At 49.5% G+C, this 20,055-nt stretch overlaps 1 protein-coding gene across 1 annotated transcript; it reads left to right on the forward strand.

Moving 5' to 3' along the window:
- On the forward strand, positions 1–19,762 carry LOC144101733 (uncharacterized). The gene is made up of 8 exons (XM_077634865.1): positions 1–386; positions 2,288–2,531; positions 3,427–3,659; positions 5,696–5,815; positions 8,052–8,273; positions 8,842–9,021; positions 12,251–12,352; positions 19,455–19,762. The coding sequence occupies exons 1-8, from the start codon at positions 207–209 to the stop codon at positions 19,629–19,631; spliced, it is 1,458 nt and encodes a 485-aa protein (XP_077490991.1). The 5' UTR covers positions 1–206; the 3' UTR covers positions 19,632–19,762.
- The last annotated feature ends 293 nt before the right edge of the window (positions 19,763–20,055 follow it).

Here is a 20,055-nt window from a genome sequence, read left to right on the forward strand (position 1 = left end):
GTTTACATGGCGCTTTTCGCGAAGCAAACGCTGTTTGCGTCCGTCCTTCGCTTGTTTTGTAGGCGACGCGGCCATCGTCTCGACACGATTGTCCGCTTCGCATGACCGTGTGAAACACTGCGCAACGGTGATCAACCCACAACTACGAACTCTTGATATGACGCCGACATGACCTGGAGAAGCGGCCGGTCTTGACACCAGCGGAAATGCCGGTTGCGAAGTCTGAGAGCATGACCGCGATGGACCCGCGAAAAACCAAAGCCATCGTAGCCGTGCTCAGCATCATCGTGAACGATTACCTGAACAAAGTGAACACCCTACTGCAGGCGGTGCAGCGGCAGCGGAAGTTGCTCCACTTCCTCGCTTTGATCCGGCAACGAAAGAGGGTAACAACTTTCGTGGTCTTCGCGTCTTGTTGACCCACGACAGTTTCTGCAGTCGTCTACATTTGCGTTAGTGCTGTGCATGCATGCAGGGCCGGCATCACGCATGATGCAAGCACTATGGTAATCAAACCTAGAGTATAGTAACTAGCACAAAAAGAACGGACCGAAATTGAGGCAGATAAAAACATTCGCTTCGGTCCGTTGACTTGTTGCGCTAGCTATATGCCTGGAACGTCAATTCATCGTCAAGCCAAACTGAACGACTTATTTTGTAGACGCGCAGAAATTTAAAAAGTTGGGAGCCGGCGCGGTGGTTCGGTGGTTATGGCGTTCGGCATCTGACCCGAAAAACGCGGGTCCGATCACGGCCGCGGCGATCGCATTTCGATGGAGGCGAAATGCTAGAGGTCCGTGTACTGTGTGATGTCAGTGCACGTTAAAGAACCGCAGGTGGTGGAAATTTCCAGAGACCTTCACTACGGCGTCCCTCATAGCCTGAGTCACTTTGGGACGTTAAACCACCATAAACGAAACCAAAGAGTGAAACCGTTATAGTGCTTTCACTGATGGGTGTGTACCAAACAGATTATGCAGTTTGGAGAAGCGTTGGTGTTACTAGTTTTGCGTAGTACTACGCATTCATTACATTACGCGTGAAACAGTAGCTGACAGCGATAAAAGCTACCAACATCGGAACTCGCATCTGAATAAGAAAAAAGAGAGAGAAACTATGCACAAAAGCTTTCACGGCGAACTTTTGAACATTTGCAAAAAGCTGCTAGAACGTCAGCAAGCCTTCAGTCAGTCCATGGGTCCGTGGGTCTCGCTTGGATGATGACATGTCTGGCGCTGCCATCGCCATATAAAGTGCGAAGAGGTATTTGGAGAGGGATAATGGTGCCAGGGCTTACTTTCGGGAATGTGGTTTTGTGCCTAAGGGCAGAAGTTCAGTCGAGGTTAGAAATAAATCGGAGAGCTTTTGGAAGTTCAGCACTAGGTACCCACGGCAAAACCACAAACAAGGCAGTACAGGGGGATATGGGATGTGCATAATTTGACGTGCAGGAAGCTCAGAGTAACATATTAGTATGTGAAGAGCGCCTGAGGAAACTGGACTATAACAGGTGGACGGCCAAGGTATTTAAATACTTATTCGGAAAGAGCATCGATTCACAATGGCAGAAAAAAGGACTAGGAAGCTAACTAGTAAGTATGCAGGACACAATGACGGAGAAATAAGGAGCTTTAAACCACAGGTAAGAAATGGAGAAGGTAAAAACTGGATTAGGTCAATAGAAAAGAGGCAGAGTGTAGAACTATATCGATGCTGGAAAAGGCAGGTCAGGAAGGAGTCGTCCTATGATAACTTAAGAAGCAGTGCACTACTCTTTGAAGCTAGGTCAGGGTGTCTTGAAATGCGCAGCAACAAAAAGAAATATAACCAAGAAGATTACACATGTACAGTGCGTGGTAAATATGTAGAAACAATTGAACATCTTATACTCGAATGTGGTGGTATCCATCCAGATGTCAATGCAGGCATAGTCACTCTCCCTGAAGCCCTATGGTTTAGAGATAACAATGGTCATGTAAATGAATCTGCGGTGGAAGTTAGCAAAAAGCGATTGGAAGATTGGTGGCTCAAAAGCAGAGAGGTGACATAAGGTTAGAAGTGTAGGATTGAAAACGTATTTAAAGCAAATTGCAATGTCATGGACCGATTTTAAAACACCGTTACAGAAATAATTTTTTTAAAAAAACAAGCATGGCGGCAACAGCCGCCAGCCCGTTTCAAAGGGGGCGCTCCTATTTTCTATCAATACATCCAACACATCTTTACTGTGCAGGATAAGCTGACGACTATTTTCTATCCATCCGTCCATCGTGTCTTTACTATGCAGGAGAAACCGACGACGCTGCCGCGCGTACCCGTGAACTGTTGCCCGAGTGTGCGCAACCTGCTGCTGGACTACCTGAACGACGAGAGGCTGGACTTTGAGCGCCACTTCCGCGTGAGCCGAGCCACGTTCCGGCGCATCTCATCCCTGTTCTCCAAGGCCCGCATGTCGGGTTGGGCGCGTGAACTCGAGCTGCTCATCTTCCTCCATTGGCTCGGCATGGGGACATCGTACCGCGCCATCGCCAGTGAGTCTTGTCCCTCTAATAATGTCTTCGATTGATTATGTCAAGAAGCTTTTGCGGCATTAGGCATACTTGGGTGACTTACTACGGTTTAAGGTGTCGAAACTGGGAGAAGCATTGAGCACAGATCTGGATGGAGTAGGTAACAGCAAACACACTCACATTGTTTTACGTCCTTACCCATTTCGGACTGGGATGCCATGGGCTTAAGTATATTGGCTTGCATTCTTGCACATGCTTGTCTACATCATTTGAATGGAGCCCTGTATTATGAGCGACCTTTGGCTTACAGCAGTAGTCTATTGTGCACACATTTTTGTATGAATAGTGGCTTACTGCCCATGCCTCGAATAAGTTTATTGAGCCTACGATGCACTAGCTAATGTGGCAAATGTTACCACAGTTTGCTATTTTAGCGCCATGGATCACTTATGTGGGGCACTGTACGTGTGTTCAAGAACAAGCACTTTGCAGTGCACCAAGTCACTGTGCTTGGCATTCTCTTTAGTCTGTGCTAATGGAGCCTTGGCTTTGTGCTCTATTTACTGTATGTACACTTTAGGGTTATTTTGAGCCAAAAATTTCATGGAATCTATGTAAAATTGAAAGCAACATGAGTAGGAAAAGTTGTGCTGAACACATAAACCGAGCATATATCGGCAAAAATAAACTTGCAGTAAATTGCTTTGCTACATGTGAAAAATGTCTAGCCAGGTTTTTCTGTCCTTGAGCAGACACTTTTGATGCAGTCTTATGATCTTTCTTTCAGATGCTTCGTTTTCTTTAAGGATGCTGTTGTGGTTGTGGAGTACTTTTACAGTTTCCGTTTATCACTGGCTGCAGTTTGTCCACTGGTGAATGCCCACATCAAGAAAGATGCCTGTCCTGTCTTGTGCAGATACCTTCGGCATACCGCGCTCAACCATCCACGGTGTGGTGTACCGCTACGTCAACAACTTCTCCAACCAGGCCGCCCTGCAGATCCAGCCGCCCCAGAACGAGACCAAGCTGCGCAATGTGGCCGATGGATTCACCGAGCTCTGCTCCAGCGAGAGCTTTGGCGCTGCTGCTGGTGTGATCGACACCTGCTGCATCACGACCACGTCGGGCGAGACCTCCGTCCTTGTGCAGGCGAGATAGCCATTTTTCTGCATTGCTGTAAATTCTTGTTTGTTTGTTTGTTTGTTTGTTCTGGAGTCTCCTGACCGATTTTAACTGCACCCTCTTTGGTGTGTACTTGTGTCCAAGCGGGTCGTGTGCACCTACAAACTTCATCTGGAAACCTGTCCGACCAATCACATTGTGTTCAAACATTTATCCCTTGAGAAGTGAGGAGGAGGAAAGATCGGGGATGGAGAAGTCAGTCCCTCGAGAGACTTGGAAGTGCTTGCTGATTGGCTGAAGCAGCGCAAGCAGTTGCTGCACTCAGTTGGTACAAAAAGCGCAATGCTTTTATCGTCACATCTGCGTCTTTGGGATAACCTGAATTGTAACGCAGTTGCATGAGCCACTTGCTCCAGCTAAAAAACACATTAAGCTCAAAAACAAAATTATATATTCACAGTACTAACAAAAACCTCAGCATCCTGATGGAGTACATCTCAAAACGCGTAATTTTTATTAGTAAAAAATAACATATTTCTGATTGGTCATCACTTTTGTGCACAGCTTCTGTGCAACTACAGCAGTGTCTGAGTTGTTTCGAAACCACTAATGTTGTTCCAGACTAGCGCACCTCCGCAACTCAACACAGTAGCCCCACCTGCAGTCTTGGAGACCAGTCAGCGAGCATATAGAGGGGCCAAGTCGAGAGCGTCTCAGTAGCAATGCATGCCTCACTGTTTTGGTGGCTGGATCATCGATACCTTACGTTGCAGCTGAATGCTACAACCTCCTCTGCTGCATCGGTCAGTTGGTGATCAGTTAGTGAGGGCTTAAAGTTTGAATATCTCCATCCTGGCCATTATTGAATCCTTGTATTCAAGGCACAATGTTCACAGATGTGGGCACACTAAAAATGTGTTGGCAACCCAAAAATCTTGCATAAAATGTCATAAGCCAAGCATGCAAAGTGACTGGAAAAAATTATATATCAAGAAGGATACCTGTGCAGTTTACAGTAGCTCTGCTAGGGTCCTTGGTGAATGTGTTTGTGTCCCCTTGTTTTGCAGTCATGGGCACTTCAGAAAGCCAAAATGTACTGATCAGTTTATGTGACCACTTCTTATGACATAAGTGAGTCCGAGAAAGTTTATTTGAGACCCTGAAAGCAGTTCTTGAGTCATGGTGTAGACACGTGATCCGACAGAAAAAGAAAGGAATTTTTACTGGGCATACTGCTTTCAGGAATCTGAAAAGGTGAAAGCCTTTCCCAAACCGGTTAATAATTATTGTCTGAAGGGGATATGGGCCCAAATCTGACAACTCGAAACCTTTGACATAGCTTGCACTTCATTTGGCCCTCTGCTGCTGGAGAGGCCGCAACACTGCACATTCGCAAGGCATTACTCGTTTTTGTTTGCTCGGATGACTTCATTGAAGGAGATGGCATGCATTGTAGCGTGTTCATATTGGCAGAGCTTCCTGCTTCGACCCCACATTTTAGAAACTGTTAAAATGACCCATGAAGCAGCTTTGTGAATGAAATGAGGGTTCTTTAAAGGGGACTTCCAGGTCAAATTGAAATAGTAGGCATGTATCGATAGTTTGCCACATTCTAATGGCCAGAAATGCCACTTTCACTGAAAACGGAGCTCTTGCAAACAAGAAAAGTTCAGAAATTTAAATACAGGTGTCGCCACTACCAGCCTTTTTCACCCGCAAAGTGAGGTTTGTTCAGGCAGCTTTTTTGCACGGATCTCAGAGGCTAGGCTACGCTATGATTCACTTCCAGACAGTGATCACAGAGTTCTTTTTAAATTTTAATTCTGTAAGTTTTCATCAGGTAGTCCAAAAACTTCTAAATCCTATTTTCTCACAAAAATTAATTTTTCACTGGCAGAAAAATTCATTTTTCGCTGGCAGAAAAACATTCAACATAGCCAGAAAGAACAATAACCAATTTTACTCAGAACGAAAATTGGTTGCAGTTGTCCTCAATGTCCCTCCCTTTAATAAAATGACAGTTTCCTCATCACTGCCGGCTTTTCCCGTTTTTCTTGCCACAGGCCCTGTGCGATTCCCGTGGCCGTTTTCTCGACTTCTCTGTGGGCTACCCCGTTAGCATGGAGCCGTCGGAGGTGTTCCAGTCCTGTCCACTCTTCGAAAAGGCCGTGTACCCGCCACAGGTATGTGTGCTACGCCTTACGTTCGTGAACACGGCACTGTTTTGTGCTGTTCAGGTTGCACTGTCGACAGTAGCTGCCCTGCTGTCATGAACCTAGTGCACGAAAACCACCTTTCCCTGCCCGACCTCGTTCAGAGGTCATTGCCATGCAGTGGCTGGATTTCGCAGCGCTAGCTGTAAAACCATAGTTGCTCCAGTTTCACGTTGCTGGTGCCACCATCCGTCTGAACGCCTCATTCCGTGAAAAAAAAAAAAAAGAAATAGGCTATACATGTATGTTACAAAGCAACTAGCTTGTAGGTATGGCCATTCTACCCTGGTCTCCACCCTCTGGCGAAGGTCAAAATTGGGAGTAGAGGCCCTAACACAGACCATTATTACTTCTCCCTCAACCACACATCCACCTAATCATTCATAGCCTACTGCAGCTATTTAGTTCAGCAGCAGTGGCAGTCGTGCATGGTGCCAACATTGTGTTAATGGTTTTGTGAACCAGATATCAAATTTCCTCACTTAATGAACCCACTTTTTTTTTCAGAAAATTTGACTTTAATTGGCAGGAGGGTTCATAACATGGGGAAAGCAAGTTTGGACAGATTTTTTTTTTGCGAGAGTCAATATTTTATATCATACTTCCGTCCGTCATCCCTCTGTCCATCAACAAAAACATGCAGTCAGCTGCGTTCATATTGCCAGTGTTTAGCATGTTTAGCTTCGAAAGGTGTTTCTGTATCATGGCGCGATCCTGCGATTTTGTGACAGTCGACGGTGCCGGCCAATCGCAGCGAGATAAAATGAACGTGCTGAACGCCAGCCCTGAAGGTCAGGGGTGTTGCCAAGATCTGCACTGAAGACAGCACGAAACTGAGGAACGCGCTAAGAAAAGCTAACGCTTTGAAAAGAAATTCTCAATGACAAAAATTGGATGGTGGGTTCATTTTTCAAGTGTGTTCATTACGCACATAAATACGGTAGTGATGATCATTCAGCCTACTCTGGCAGTAAACAGTTGTAGTTTCATTTTTTTACATTTAATTAGCTTATTTAATTTAGCACAATGGCCACTGGTTTGGGCCACAGTCATTTTAAACTTGAAGGGGAGCAAATATCTGTTTGCATTTTGCAAAGTTTGTATTAAAGGGAGCCTTTCTAATACAATTGTTCGCGGGGCCAAAGCGTCTTTGAATTAACCAGATTCCTCTGTATCGCACGAGGGATTGCATTCACACAGCAGTCAATTATTTTTCTCACTGACCGTCTTGGTCTATTGTGAATTGGTGTTGTGTGCAGCTTAGGTGGCAAATTTATGCATGGCTTACTCTCTGGATAAAAGATAAAAAAAGGGTAGATGCTCAGTGGGAGAGGCCACATAATGGATAAACAGTTTTGGCGTGGTTCATACCCCCGGCAAAGTCTGATTGGGAGGAAAGACTGACCCTCTTTGCATTAACTGGCACAACATGCCGTGGTGTTTCATGCTAGCAGATATATTCGCTCCAGTGACATCCACTTGAGTTTGGCCCTATGTTTATGATCACTTGACTTTATTACCTTAAAAGTCCTTATTAGAGAGTATTGCATGAGTGTTGGGATGCATAAAGAATTGCAAATCACAATAAATACAAAGTCAGTTTTATACACATTCTATAGTCGGCAGCAAAAGTTTATGGGGCGCTGGTGTACACACAAAATACTATTATAGCGCAGTCACACAATCCAATTGCCTGCCAGTTAAACAGTAACTCATGTGATCTATCTACAGGTGTCAATACCAGGCTACTGGGCCATGAAAAAGCACTATAGTGAATATATTCCCATGCACCGGCTTCCTGTAAACATTTGCTGCTGACTGTATGATGATGTAAATAATTTTCATTGCTGAAGAGCGTACGTCACGCGATGGAGGAACAATTGCATAACATGTGTTCCAGATTTTTCACATTTGGTGACCTGTGCTCAGGGTAGAGTCGTTTGCTGAGGCAAGCGTGATCTTTGTTGACCTTGGGAAACTGACTGTTTAGAAACTGTGATCGCATGACTGTTTTTAAAGTCAACGAAAGTCATGCGTGACTTTGCGCACTCTGAGCGTAGAGTCCAAAATAGTTGCTGTTACTATACTAACAGAATTTAATACGATCCAGTTTAATCGTCATGTCGCACGACCAGGCATAACTACCGCATATTGATGGCGGAAAATGATGGGAGCTTGGTGATGATGATCATTGTGCATCTCGTAGGGATACTTCCTGATTGCCGGAGAGGGCTACCCGTGTATGTTGGAACCACTGACAGTGATGCCACCATTCCGCAAGCCACTCCAGGACGAAGCCGAAGCCAGCTACAATGCCATCTGCTACCGAGCCCTGACCGTGCTGCACGACGCCCTTGTTCAGATGACGGGCCGGTGGCGGCTTGTGTTTGAGCGTCGCATGTCAACAGTCCGACAGCGGACAGCCAAGGTCTGCCTTCCACTGTTATCGTAAAAAAAAAGAAAAACCTGCAACATCTCAAACAAGAACAGGTTTAATGAATTTCGTGAACATTCACGAACGCCGCACAGGATTTCTCTGCAACAGAAAAACAGTCTTGTGCTAAAACTTTTTTTCTTGCTTGTGGAAAAAGCTAATCATTGGATAGAGTTAATAAGGGCAAGAATGTTGATGCCTCTGGCTTGATGCAACAAAACATTAAAATGTTCATTTCTTCTCCTGCTGTGATTGGTCAGCGGGATGGCCATGGCCCAGTGATGCCAACTGATGTTTTCTGAAGTTTCATCTTACTTATAGGTTTTGCAATAGCAATACCTTTTGCAGTGCAAGTGCAATAGCAGCTCCCGTGTTCACATCATGCGTGTGGGGCCATGGGAGAGCATTTGGAACACCCAAAATTCAGGGTACTTTATGGATTCTTATCAGCCGTGATTGCATCATTGAGGTCCTACTGTATGTAACGTAATGAAGCATGCCTCTGCAGTGTTCGTGCATTGTGCACATGTTTTTGCCATGGCATGTTGTGTTGCTTCCCCAGGTGGTGGCCATCTGTGCCATGATCCACAACCTGTGCATAGACCAAGGGGACGTGTGGTATGAGCCCCATGGTGAGCCCACGCTGAGCATGTCGCCTGCGGGCAACTTCGCCTGGTGCGTGCCAGGCGACGAGGAGATGGATGACGAGGCCGGCCTCATCGCCCGCTGCAACCTGGCTCAGGTGGGTTGCTCACCTCCGACCATTTTTGTGGTGGCTTCCCTTTTTGCCTGCACGTACTTGGCTTTTTCTGAGCGAAGCTTGAGATGCCTTTCAAAGCATCCTAAGCTTCTCGGGGTGTGTCGAGCATAGAGCGAAACTTTTTTTCCAGCATTTATGTCACATCTGTCACCGCCACGCTATTCTGCCTTAAGGAGTGGTAAAATGTGGGGATTTTAAGGGGGTTTTTTCATTTGTTTTCTTTAAGCTTTTCAGTGCCTTTTTCTGCTGTGGATTCCCCTTCCATGGAAAATTAGGCCTCACTTATCAGTCAAGTGCTCGATGCTGTTATTTTTTGTAGTCCTGACTTGGCTTTTGCTCTTCTGTTTGTCTAGTTAAAAAAGGCATCCTGGGCCTTTGCCAGGTTTTGTTTTGCAACCTCAGTTTCGCTGCACACCTGGATGTAGCCCTTTCGAGTCTTCATGTGAAGACTGCATGTTGTTAAAATCAGGATGCAATAAAAATTGCTCACTTTCCTCAGTTTCGTTATATCCAAGTTTAGCTCTCTCTCTCTCTTTCTCTCTCTCTCTCTGTCTCTCTCTCTCTCTGTCTGTGTGTGTGTGTGTGTGTGTGTGTGTGTGTGTGTGTGTGTGTGTGTGTGTGTGTGTGTGTGTGTGTGGTGTGTGTGTGTGTGTGTGTGTGTGTGTGTGTGCGTGCGTGCGTGCGTGCGTGTGAGAGAGAGAGAGAGAGAGAGAGAAATAGGAAATAAATGCAAGTGAAATCACCTTGAAAGCGTTTACGGTAAACCCCCTTTCCTTGAAGTCATGAATACAGAAAAACTTTTCGCGATCGCGCTGATAACGCCACACAACACAACTACGAGTTGGGTGGGGAGGGAAGGGGGGGAGTCTGGAGCACTGCCCACAGCCTAGATAGAGGAGTGTGCACACGGTCATGCCGTTGCCATTAGACCAGACGAGGAAGCACCTGCCTCTTCCTGCTTCTCGGTCTGTCCACCACTGCAGCCCTAGGAAACGGGCTGTATGCTTCATGTCACCAGAGCCCACCGCCACCCCTCCTTGAAGTGTGCGACAGCTATCAGTACCGGAATTACGCGAGCAGCCGAGTGGCGGCGATGGTCGCGCGTGCACTGCTTGTCCCATGTATTTTTTGCTGCATTATATTATTTTCACTGCTTTTGAGCATGTGGTACTGTTGTAGTGCCACGTGGTGTGACATAGCAAAAGTGGAAGCAGTGGAGACTGCTGTGTTTGCTACTTCTGTGCTGCTGCGCCATGCTCCAACGGCGTTGGAGCATGGCACGGTGTGTCAACTTCACTCGTTGCTGCGACAGATGTTCCTCTCATGTCAGTTAGTCTTATTGTCATGGAACTTGCGCGTGGTTTGGCCAGATTTCGAGTAACTCAGCACTAGCCAATCGATAGTCAACATAGTGAGTTGGTTATATCAAGGTCAACTGCCGGAACATCTTCATTACGTGGCACTTAAAAATACACGTGCTCTATTGCGAACAGGATCGGGAGATTTAGAAACTTTGTTATATTGAAGAATTCGCTACATGGAGGTTTGTTACATTTGGGTTTAACTACCTGAGCATACAAACGGACAAGCTAACTGTCACTAAAACTAAGGAAAGCATGGAGCAGGGGTTCCCAGTCTTTGTAGTCTCGGGAACACGCCAACAGCTTTCAAGGGGGGCTGACGGAATCCACAATTCTTGGCTGCCATCTCTTCCCATCTAGCATGTGTTGAGAAAGAGAGTGTGCAGATGCAGGGCCATTAAAAAAAAAGTGGTCAAATTCAGTTAATAATCACTGTCTGTACAGTGAAACAGTCTGCTGTGTAAGCAGTCGGAGTGCAGCCAGTCACAAAATAAAGTGGGTGAAGGAAAGGTAGGGGTTCAAGCCCACGTGGATTTAGCTGATCGGGGAGCCCAGAAAGCTCCTCAACAAACTTGAGGGTTCTGTCGAACACAGTTCGAGGACCACTGGCATGGGGGCATGTTATTTTTACGGCGAGAACCGTTATTGGGAGCCCACCCTGAGCCATCGTGTGACTGAAGCCCGTTGTAGTTTTTGGGACTGACCCAAGCAGGACGGTACCAGGGCAAGCCAAGCCGAGATAGGAGCAAGAAGGAGGATGGAAAACAAAGGGACGCTGTTGTGTAGAGAAAAATTTTAAAAATGAAAATTTCATACTAAGAAGGCTACGACTTTGTTAAAACATGCCAGCTCTCGCCAAATGTTTTAACTATGCTGGAGCCTAGTTTAGTCAGTAACTGCTCTCTTTATGACACTGTTGATTAAAATAGGAACGTGTATTTGTGGCACGAACAGTGTACACTGCACATATGGCCGTTGCATGGGCAGGAGTCAGGCATGCATCCAAGGTGGCCTGGGTCCCCTCCCCCAGTTCTTTTGGCAGTGCTCTTGTTGGTCATGTAATGCCCAGCAAGCCCCCCCCCCCCCCCCCCCTCCCCCCTGGTGTACAAGTACCTTGGGGCCTCTCCCCCCAGAAAATCCTGGCTACGTGCCTGGTAGGAGTGTATATTCGCAGATGAGTTCAGAAGAAGTAAATGAAGAAAATAGCCTCGATAGAACATCTGAGGGAACACATGCAACAAGACGAGCACAGCAAAGGTGCTCTAATCTGTCGCCAGTCGCAAGCGTGATCAGTGGGAATGCGTTGCATCTGTTAACTTTTACTGCTTGGACATTGTTGGCACGTACTCCCGGATCTCGTACATTGGCTTAGGTGTCCGCTCAGCATTGGGGATGTGCGAGCAATGCTAAAACGGCCCAGTTGGTTCAGCATGCTGGTTACAGTGCACTACTGTGCAACACTATTGACACCTTGTTTGCATTTGTCTGTTTCTTCATCCATGTCATCGTCAATGGTGTTGTGTAGTAGCACGCTGTAACCAAGGTGCGGGGGGGGTTATGGGGTCGTGTAAAAAAGAAAGAAAGGGTTAGGATAGCTGCTGCGCTGTTGTGCGTGAGAGAGGGGATGCAGAAGCGCAGTCCAGATGGTGAGGGTTCACAGGTACAGTGCAGTGCAGTGGGGAGAGTATGAGGAGCTGGGGCAAGACGCAAAAGGGCACAGTGTAGAAGCTATTGCGCAGCTTAATGTAAACGTTTGTCAGGTCGCTTTTATCCTGCTCTGGTGAGATCTCACAGTGAGGTTAGCAGCTCACCCTCTTGTTCTCTCTCCCACTTTTTTCCTCCTCCATTAGGCCCTGCTGGGTGAGAGTGCCTCTTGCCAGGTGCAGCTGGAGCACGACTACTGCGGACCCGAAGACGAGTCGATTCCCGAGGACGCCGAGGCGGCCTCATTGGTGAGGAACCGCCTGTCGCCTGTTTGGAAACTCAGTAAAATGCTTTCCCTGCTGCTACTGAAAACCTCGCGTGATGAGAGCAGCATGCAGCACCTTCTGTATGGACAGACAGTGTTTGCTTCTTCACAGGAGAGTTGGGAATGCACCCCCATGGACTGTGGTGATATGGCCCTGTAGTGTTGATTGCAAAAGTTTGCAGGATATGAGTGTGAGGGAAAAAAAATTCCTTTTGGTGCCGCCACCGCACAAATCTAAATTCCTGAAGAGCCTACATGTATGTGCGGACATGCACACTCTGCCTATTTGGTACGGGCACCAGAAGACCAGGTCATGAGACTGCATTCCTATAGATTTGCTCCCAAGGGCACACATTGCTGTACTCAGCAAAGGTGATGCTAGTGCATAAGACTGAGAGCAGATGACTTAGCAATGCATGTGGGAGCGTGGTTTGGGGTTTTCTTTCTGGAATCAACACGGGGAAGAACAATAGGCAACATGGAAAGGGGTCTTGAAATTTCAAGAACTTGAGCAACACAAAGTGGTATAGGTATAGTCATATATATATAGGTATAGTGTATGTTGCTGCTGTAATGGGACCGACAGGCGCAGCGCAGCGATGAAGCGGACGAGTTCAAGCGGGACAACGAAGAAGCAGATGAAGTGCAGCTGGGTTTTTTCGAACGACGCCTGTGAGTGTGCCCGTCGTGTCGCCGGTCAACCAAGACCAACCGACCTGTGCTTCAAATAAACGCCTTGACACTTGGTGGAGGTGCCTCGGTTCCCGTCCCGGTCCTCATCCTGGAACTTCGAAGTGGAACGCTCCTCGTCTCCGCCACCATGCCGGAAGGTCCGAGTGAACCATCGCAGCCCATCCCTGCCACCGTACTCTGTCACGGGGTGCAGCGCCAGCGTGACCCTTCTCCTTTTAGTGGCACCGATGACCAAGACGTCGACGATTGGCTGGCCTCCTATGAGCGCATCAGCACATACAATCGGTGGGACGATTCCGTGAAACTTAGCAACGTCCTCTTCTACCTAACGGACGTTGCCAACCTATGGTTTCGCAACCATGAGGCCGATCTCCCCACCTGGTCGTCCTTTAAAACGAGCTTCGCCGACGTTTTCGGCCGCCCCGCCGTCCGGAAGCTTCGCGCCGAGCAACGTCTTCGTGCTCGATCTCAGCTCCCTTCCGAGACGTTCACAAGCTACATCGAGGACATCGTTGACCTGTGCAAGCGTGTCAGCCCCTCCATGTCCGAAGGGGATAAAGTCAACCACATACTTAAAGGCATAGCCGATGACGCTTTCCAGATGCTGCTGGCGAAGAACCCCACCTCCGTCGCTACCGTCATCCAGCTGTGCCAAAGCTTCGACGAACTCCGCAAGCAACGCGCATCTACGCGGCAGTCCGGCGCGCCTGCGGGAGGTCTTGCTGGCTTGGCCCTTGGTGGCTCGTCTGCTGAGCAGTCCCTGTTCATGCAGCAGGTTAAAGACTTCATCCGCGAAGAGATCGCTCGCCAGCTTTCTCTGCTGCATCACATTCCCGACCCCGTCTGCCCTCCGCACGACCTGCCGCCATCTCTCACGCCCACTATCCGTCGTGCTATTCAGGAGCAGGTCGCTGCAGTTCTGCCATCCAGTCCCCCACCTCCTCCTGTGGCAGCGCCGCTCACCTATGCTGAAGCAGTCACCGGTACACGGCGCTCGCCCACCTCTGCCGTCTACCCTAGCAGCCCGGCCTTTTATGCTCCACCGCCGTCTATACCCCCGCCGCATGTCCCGGTTCGTCGACCCCGCCGAAACCCTACGAACCCCTGGCGTACCGAGGACAATCGACCGATATGCTATTCCTGCGGTCTTCCGGGCCATGTCGCACGCTTTTGCCGTCCGCGATCTCCTCGTTCTGGCGATTTCATGCGCAATTTCCGCTACGATTCCGGGCCGCCCTTGCCTAATGTCTCTTCTGCCTCCCCTACACATCGCTCCCAGTACCCTACTCGCCGCTCGCCTTCCCCTCGTCGACGTTCCATTTCTCCGATGCTCCACCGCCCGGACCCTCTCCCAGAGGAAAACTGACTGCCGCAGTTCAGGAGGCAAGAACTGCGTGTTTTGCGAACTTTTTAAGTCCTCCGTGTTCTCCTGCTAACGTGATTGAGGTGTCTGTTGAAGGCGTCCCCGTTCTCGCGCTCGTCGACACGGGTGCTGCAGTGTCAGTAATTAGTGATGCTCTTCGCCGCAAACTTCGTAAGGTGACAACGCCGCTGTCTGACTTTTCACTACGTACGGCCACCTCTCAGCGCATCCACCCCATCGCAGCCTGCACGGTCCGCGTTTCTATCAACGACGTCGCCTATACCATCGAGTTTGTTGTGCTGACCGCCTGCTCTCACGATGTCATCCTCGGCTGCGATTTCCTCTCGACCCACCGTGCAGTGATTGATTGTGCCCGTGCGGAACTTGAGCTTTCTCCCCTGTGTGATGTTTCGTTGTGTGACCTACCTGTGCGCTCAGCTAAGCTTCTTGTAGCTGCCGACACCGACATACCTCCCTCCTCTTCAGCCCTCGTTCCGCTCCGCCTCGACTCTTTCCTCAGCGGCCCTGTTCTTTTCACACCTACCGCAGCGGCCACTCGCCATCAGCGCCTCCTCATTCCATTCGCCGTTGTCTCGATTTCCGATGGCCACTGCGCCATCTATGTCACCAACCCATCTTCTTGCCCGTCGTTTGTTCTTCGCGGCGAATGCCTCGGCTCTGTTGAAGAACTGGACCCTGCTCTTGCTTCCGAGTTCTCCGATGCCCGTGCCTGTTCCCCAGTTACTGCCTTAGCCTGTTGTGCGACAGCGCCCGATCCGATTTCCATCGACGTCTTTCGTCGTAACATCGCTCCCGACCTTCCGTCCGCTTACCGTGACCAAATCTTGGAACTTCTCTGCCGCTTCCGCAACTCTTTCGACCTTTCCCAGCCCTCCTTGGGGCGCGCATTGGCCGTCTCTCACACAATTGACACTGGTACCCATGCTCCCTTGCGTCAGCGACCGTACCGAGTCTCGCCGAGCGAGCGCCGCGTCATCCGTGACAATGTTGACGACATGCTTCGGCGCGGCATAATACAGCCTTCTCACAGCCCTTGGGCCTCTCCTGTTGTCTTGGTGACGAAAAAAGATGGCTCCATCAGGTTCTGTGTGGACTACCGCCGTCTCAACAAGATCACACGCAAGGATGTTTATCCTCTACCCCGAATCGACGACGCACTGGATTGCTTGCAGGGAGCGGAGTATTTTTCATCCCTCGACTTACGCTCCGGCTACTGGCAGGTCCCGATGGCAGCGAACGACAGGCCGAAAACCGCTTTCGTCACCCCAGACGGCTTGTTTGAGTTCAATGTGATGCCATTCGGCCTCTGCAATGCTCCAGCCACATTCGAAAGGATGATGGACACTATTCTCAGTGGCCTCAAATGGGAAACTTGTCTGTGTTATCTAGATGACATTGTCGTTTTTTCCAAAGATTTTCCTTCCCATCTGCACCGCCTTCAGCGCGTACTCACTAGCCTTACTGACGCCGGCCTCCAACTAAACTTGAAAAAATGTTACTTCGGTGCAACGCAGCTCACAATATTAGGCCATGTCATCTCCAAAGACGGCGTTCTTCCTGACCCTGCCAAACTTCGCGCCGTCGCTGACTTCCCCAAACCAACCACCTTAAAAGAACTTCGCAGTTTTATAGGCTTATGCTCATATTTTCGCCGCTTCATCCGAAATTTCGCCAGTATCATCGCCCCTTTAACGCAGCTTCTTGCCGGCAGCCCGAACCTTTCGTCTTGGTCCCCCGCCTGCGATACCGCGTTCAGCACTTTACGCCACCTGCTGGTCTCTCCCCCAATCCTTCGCCGTTTTGATCCCGCCTGTCCGACAGAAATTCACACTGACGCGAGCGGTGTGGGCTTGGGCGCAGTTCTTGCCCAGCGAAAGCCTGGGTATCCGGAATACGTCGTCGCTTACGCCAGCCGCGCCCTCACCAAGGCGGAATCAAACTATTCTGTCACAGAAAAAGAATGTCTCGCCATCATTTGGGCAATTACCAAGTTCCGCCCTTACATTTACGGCCGGCCCTTCTCTGTCGTCACAGACCACCACGCCCTATGCTGGCTATCCTCCCTCAAAGATCCTTCTGGCCGACTCGCCCGCTGGGCTTTACGTCTCCAGGAGTTTGATATACACGTCATTTATCGCTCCGGCCGCAAGCACTCGGACGCCGACGCCCTTTCTCGTTCACCACTCCCATGCGAGTCAACCTCTGCCCTCGTCTGTGCCTACGAATTCTCTTCGTTCAACATCCCTGATATGCTCTCCGAACAACTGAAGGATCCTTGGATCACCTCGCTGCTAAACTTCCTGAACACTCCCTCGCCGCATCATTCGACCCGGACCCTTCGCCGCCAAGCCCATCACTTCGCCGTTCGTGATGGCCTCTTATACCGCCGTAATTACCTCCCCGACGGCCGGAAGTGGCTGTTGGTCATCCCTCGACACCTCCGTGCTCCAATCTGTGCCTCTTTTCACGCCGCTCCACAATGCGGCCACGCCGGTGTACTGAAAACATATGCTCGCCTTCGTCAGCGATTCTACTGGCGAGGTATGTACCGCTACATACGTCAGTACATTCGGTCATGCACCGCCTGCCAACGTCGCAAGAAACCTCCCCACTCCGCCGCCGCTCCTTTGCAGCCGTTACCTTGCCCTGGCCGTCCCTTTGACCGCGTCGGCATTGATCTTTATGGCCCGCTTCCAACTACTTCGGCTAATAATCGGTGGATCATCGTTGCCGTTGACCATCTCACCCGTTACGTCGAAACGTCGGCTCTCAAATCTGCTACCGCAAACGATGTCGCTCACTTCATTCTACAAAGTCTTGTTCTTCGTCACGGCGCCCCGAAAGAACTTCTAAGTGACCGCGGCCGTGTTTTTCTCTCGGACGCCGTCGAGGCCCTGCTCAAGCAATGCCAAATCGTTCATCGCTACACCAGCGCCTATCACCCCCAGACCAACGGCATGACTGAGCGGTTCAACCGCACTCTGAGTGACATGCTCGCCATGTACGTTGACACCGCCCACTCCAACTGGGATCAAGTGCTCCCGTTCGTCACGTACGCGTATAACACAGCTACTCAGACAACAACGGGGTTTTCTCCTTTCTTCCTCTTATATGGCCGGGAGCCTACATCCACCATGGACACCATCCTTCCTTATCACCCTGACCCTTCCGAGACCACCTTACTCTCCGAAGCTCACCTGTATGCCGAAGAATGCCGGCAACTTGCCCGCTCTTTCACCACACAGCAACAATGGGATCAGAAGCACCGTCGGGATTCCCCGGACCCTCCAGTGTCATACCCATCTGGCGCCCTCGTTTGGCTCTGGGTGCCTTCCTCCACTCCCGGCCTCGCCACGAAACTACTGTCTCGCTTTCACGGACCTTACCGGGTTGTCCACCAAACTTCTCCGGTGACTTATATAGTTGAGCCGCTCGTTCCCTCTTCGGACCACCGTCGCCGGGGGCGCGAAACTGTGCACGTTGATCGCCTCAAGCCTTACTATGACCCGCCCATCCTCTCCTCTCCGTAAGTCGCCAGGATGGCTCCTTTTTCGGAGGGAGAGTAATTGTAATGGGACCGACAGGCGCAGCGCAGCGATGAAGCGGACGAGTTCAAGCGGGACAACGAAGAAGCAGACGAAGTGCAGCTGGGTTTTTTCGAACGACGCCTGTGAGTGTGCCCGTCGTGTCGCCGGTCAACCAAGACCAACCGACCTGTGCTTCAAATAAACGCCTTGACACTGCGTATATGTCAGCACCCGGACCCGCACCCCACGCTGGCCGCCCCCTGAAAAAAAGTTCACTCTAAATGAAAAGCCGCACACCCCCCATTGCGGGATGGCATGAAGGTGCATGCATGAAGCTGAATAAGATGCTAAAACAGCGTCATCACTTGCAGCCCAGCCAATTGTTCGGTATTTCCGGATTCCATAAGTTTGCTTTTGCAACTTCGTCCGGTATAGCAAGCGCGAATCGATAAATCAATTATCACACCACACAATTCTTTAACAGTACCGCGCGAGCGTCGAACAAACTGCTTTTCGGCGCCTTATCACAGCGCGGAGTTGCGAAGCCAGCGAGAATAGGCACGTGCGCACTAGTTTGCCGACATAACGATTGTCGTCTATGGGCAAACTTGTGCGCACGCGGTTATTCTCGCTGGCTTCGCCGCTCCGCGCCATGATAAGGCGCTGACAAGAAGTTTGAAACTTGCCATATAGTTGTGATATCCCATCGGAAGGCACGACCGAACAACCAAACACAAGCCTTCAGAGCCACCAAGAAAAGCGTAGCCGGCAGTCGAGTCACATGCATCAACCAAACACCGGTGTTGGCTCTTCTATCAGCTGCCGATCCTCCCCAGAAGCGCTGCTGGCCGTTCCGAGTGGTGATGCCGCTGGTGCCGCCGCGATTGTAACAGCGTCCATGAACGCCCAGTGCACAAAAGATTAAAAAATCCTTCCGAACAAACACACGGAATAGCCGATTGCTACTGGGTAGAGCCATAGGGTAGAGCCCGCGTGCATGATGGTGGTCTAGCGCAGCGCGGTGCGTAAAATATGCGAGTAAAAAAATGTTTTCTTTGTAAACCCGGATGGTAAGTTAAGGATGGGAAAATTATACGAGGGCGCAAATTATGCGCGTAGATACGGTATCGGGCAAGCATGGGGATGCCAAGGGACAGGGGAGGTGGAGGTTCAGCTTGATTTAGGGGGGGGGAATGCCTGTTCTCAATAATTCAAACTGATGCTTTGGTCTTGTCATTGTAAGGTTTATTAAAAAAGCTCCCATAAATTCGAACATATTTTCAACTTGCTTCTAATTCAGATTTATCAAGAGTTGACTGTATTTCACTTTTGGTCATACCCATGGTAACAATACAGGTGGGCTTGTTTAGTGTGAAAGTGTTTGGGAAGTGGTCGTAATGGTGCGGCTTCGCGCCGTGTACTGTTTATGTGACAGAAGAGTCTGCTTGCCTTAATCATAATTTTCATCGCTCTCCTTGCAGGAGGAAATCGTGGAGCAGTGCTTCATGGATGTGGAGTCTGCCGATGCAGGTGCTCGTGCAACCGGATCCAGCAGCACAGAGCAAGCACCGGCTCAAGAAGCACCGCCGGAAGAAGGGATGGTGGAAGAAGGCATCATGAATCAAGATTACGTAGTCGCTGCAGAGTTGATCATCTGAGGCAACATTAAAGGCTCACACCCTGTACATAAACAGGAGAGGTCTGTTTGTCGCTTACTGTAGCAGCTATGAAGAATCGAGCTCTCGCGATGAGCTTGTAAAGTGAACATGCCGAAGAAGCCAGTTGTCATTGTGGCATGTTGGAATTGTAGCTTTTTAGTTCGGGTGGATAGTTTAGTTCCGTTGATTTGTTGTACTGGGGCAAGCAGAAAGTAAGTAGACCTGCCTGTTAAGTTGGTCGAATTTCACTTTACAGACTGCTAATAAACAAATCACAATTAATCAAGTCAACCCTGCAATCCCACTATGCTTTCAAGCTTGGTTTTAATGAGTGCTGGATTCTTTGTTACAGGCACATAGCATTGTACCAGCATGCCATGTTAAGTCAAGGGTCCAGGGTTGGTTTCTCTGGTTACTGAAGGGG

This window comes from Amblyomma americanum, chromosome 8 (genome assembly GCF_052857255.1).
Source record: "Amblyomma americanum isolate KBUSLIRL-KWMA chromosome 8, ASM5285725v1, whole genome shotgun sequence".
Taxonomy (NCBI): Eukaryota; Metazoa; Arthropoda; class Arachnida; order Ixodida; family Ixodidae; genus Amblyomma; species Amblyomma americanum.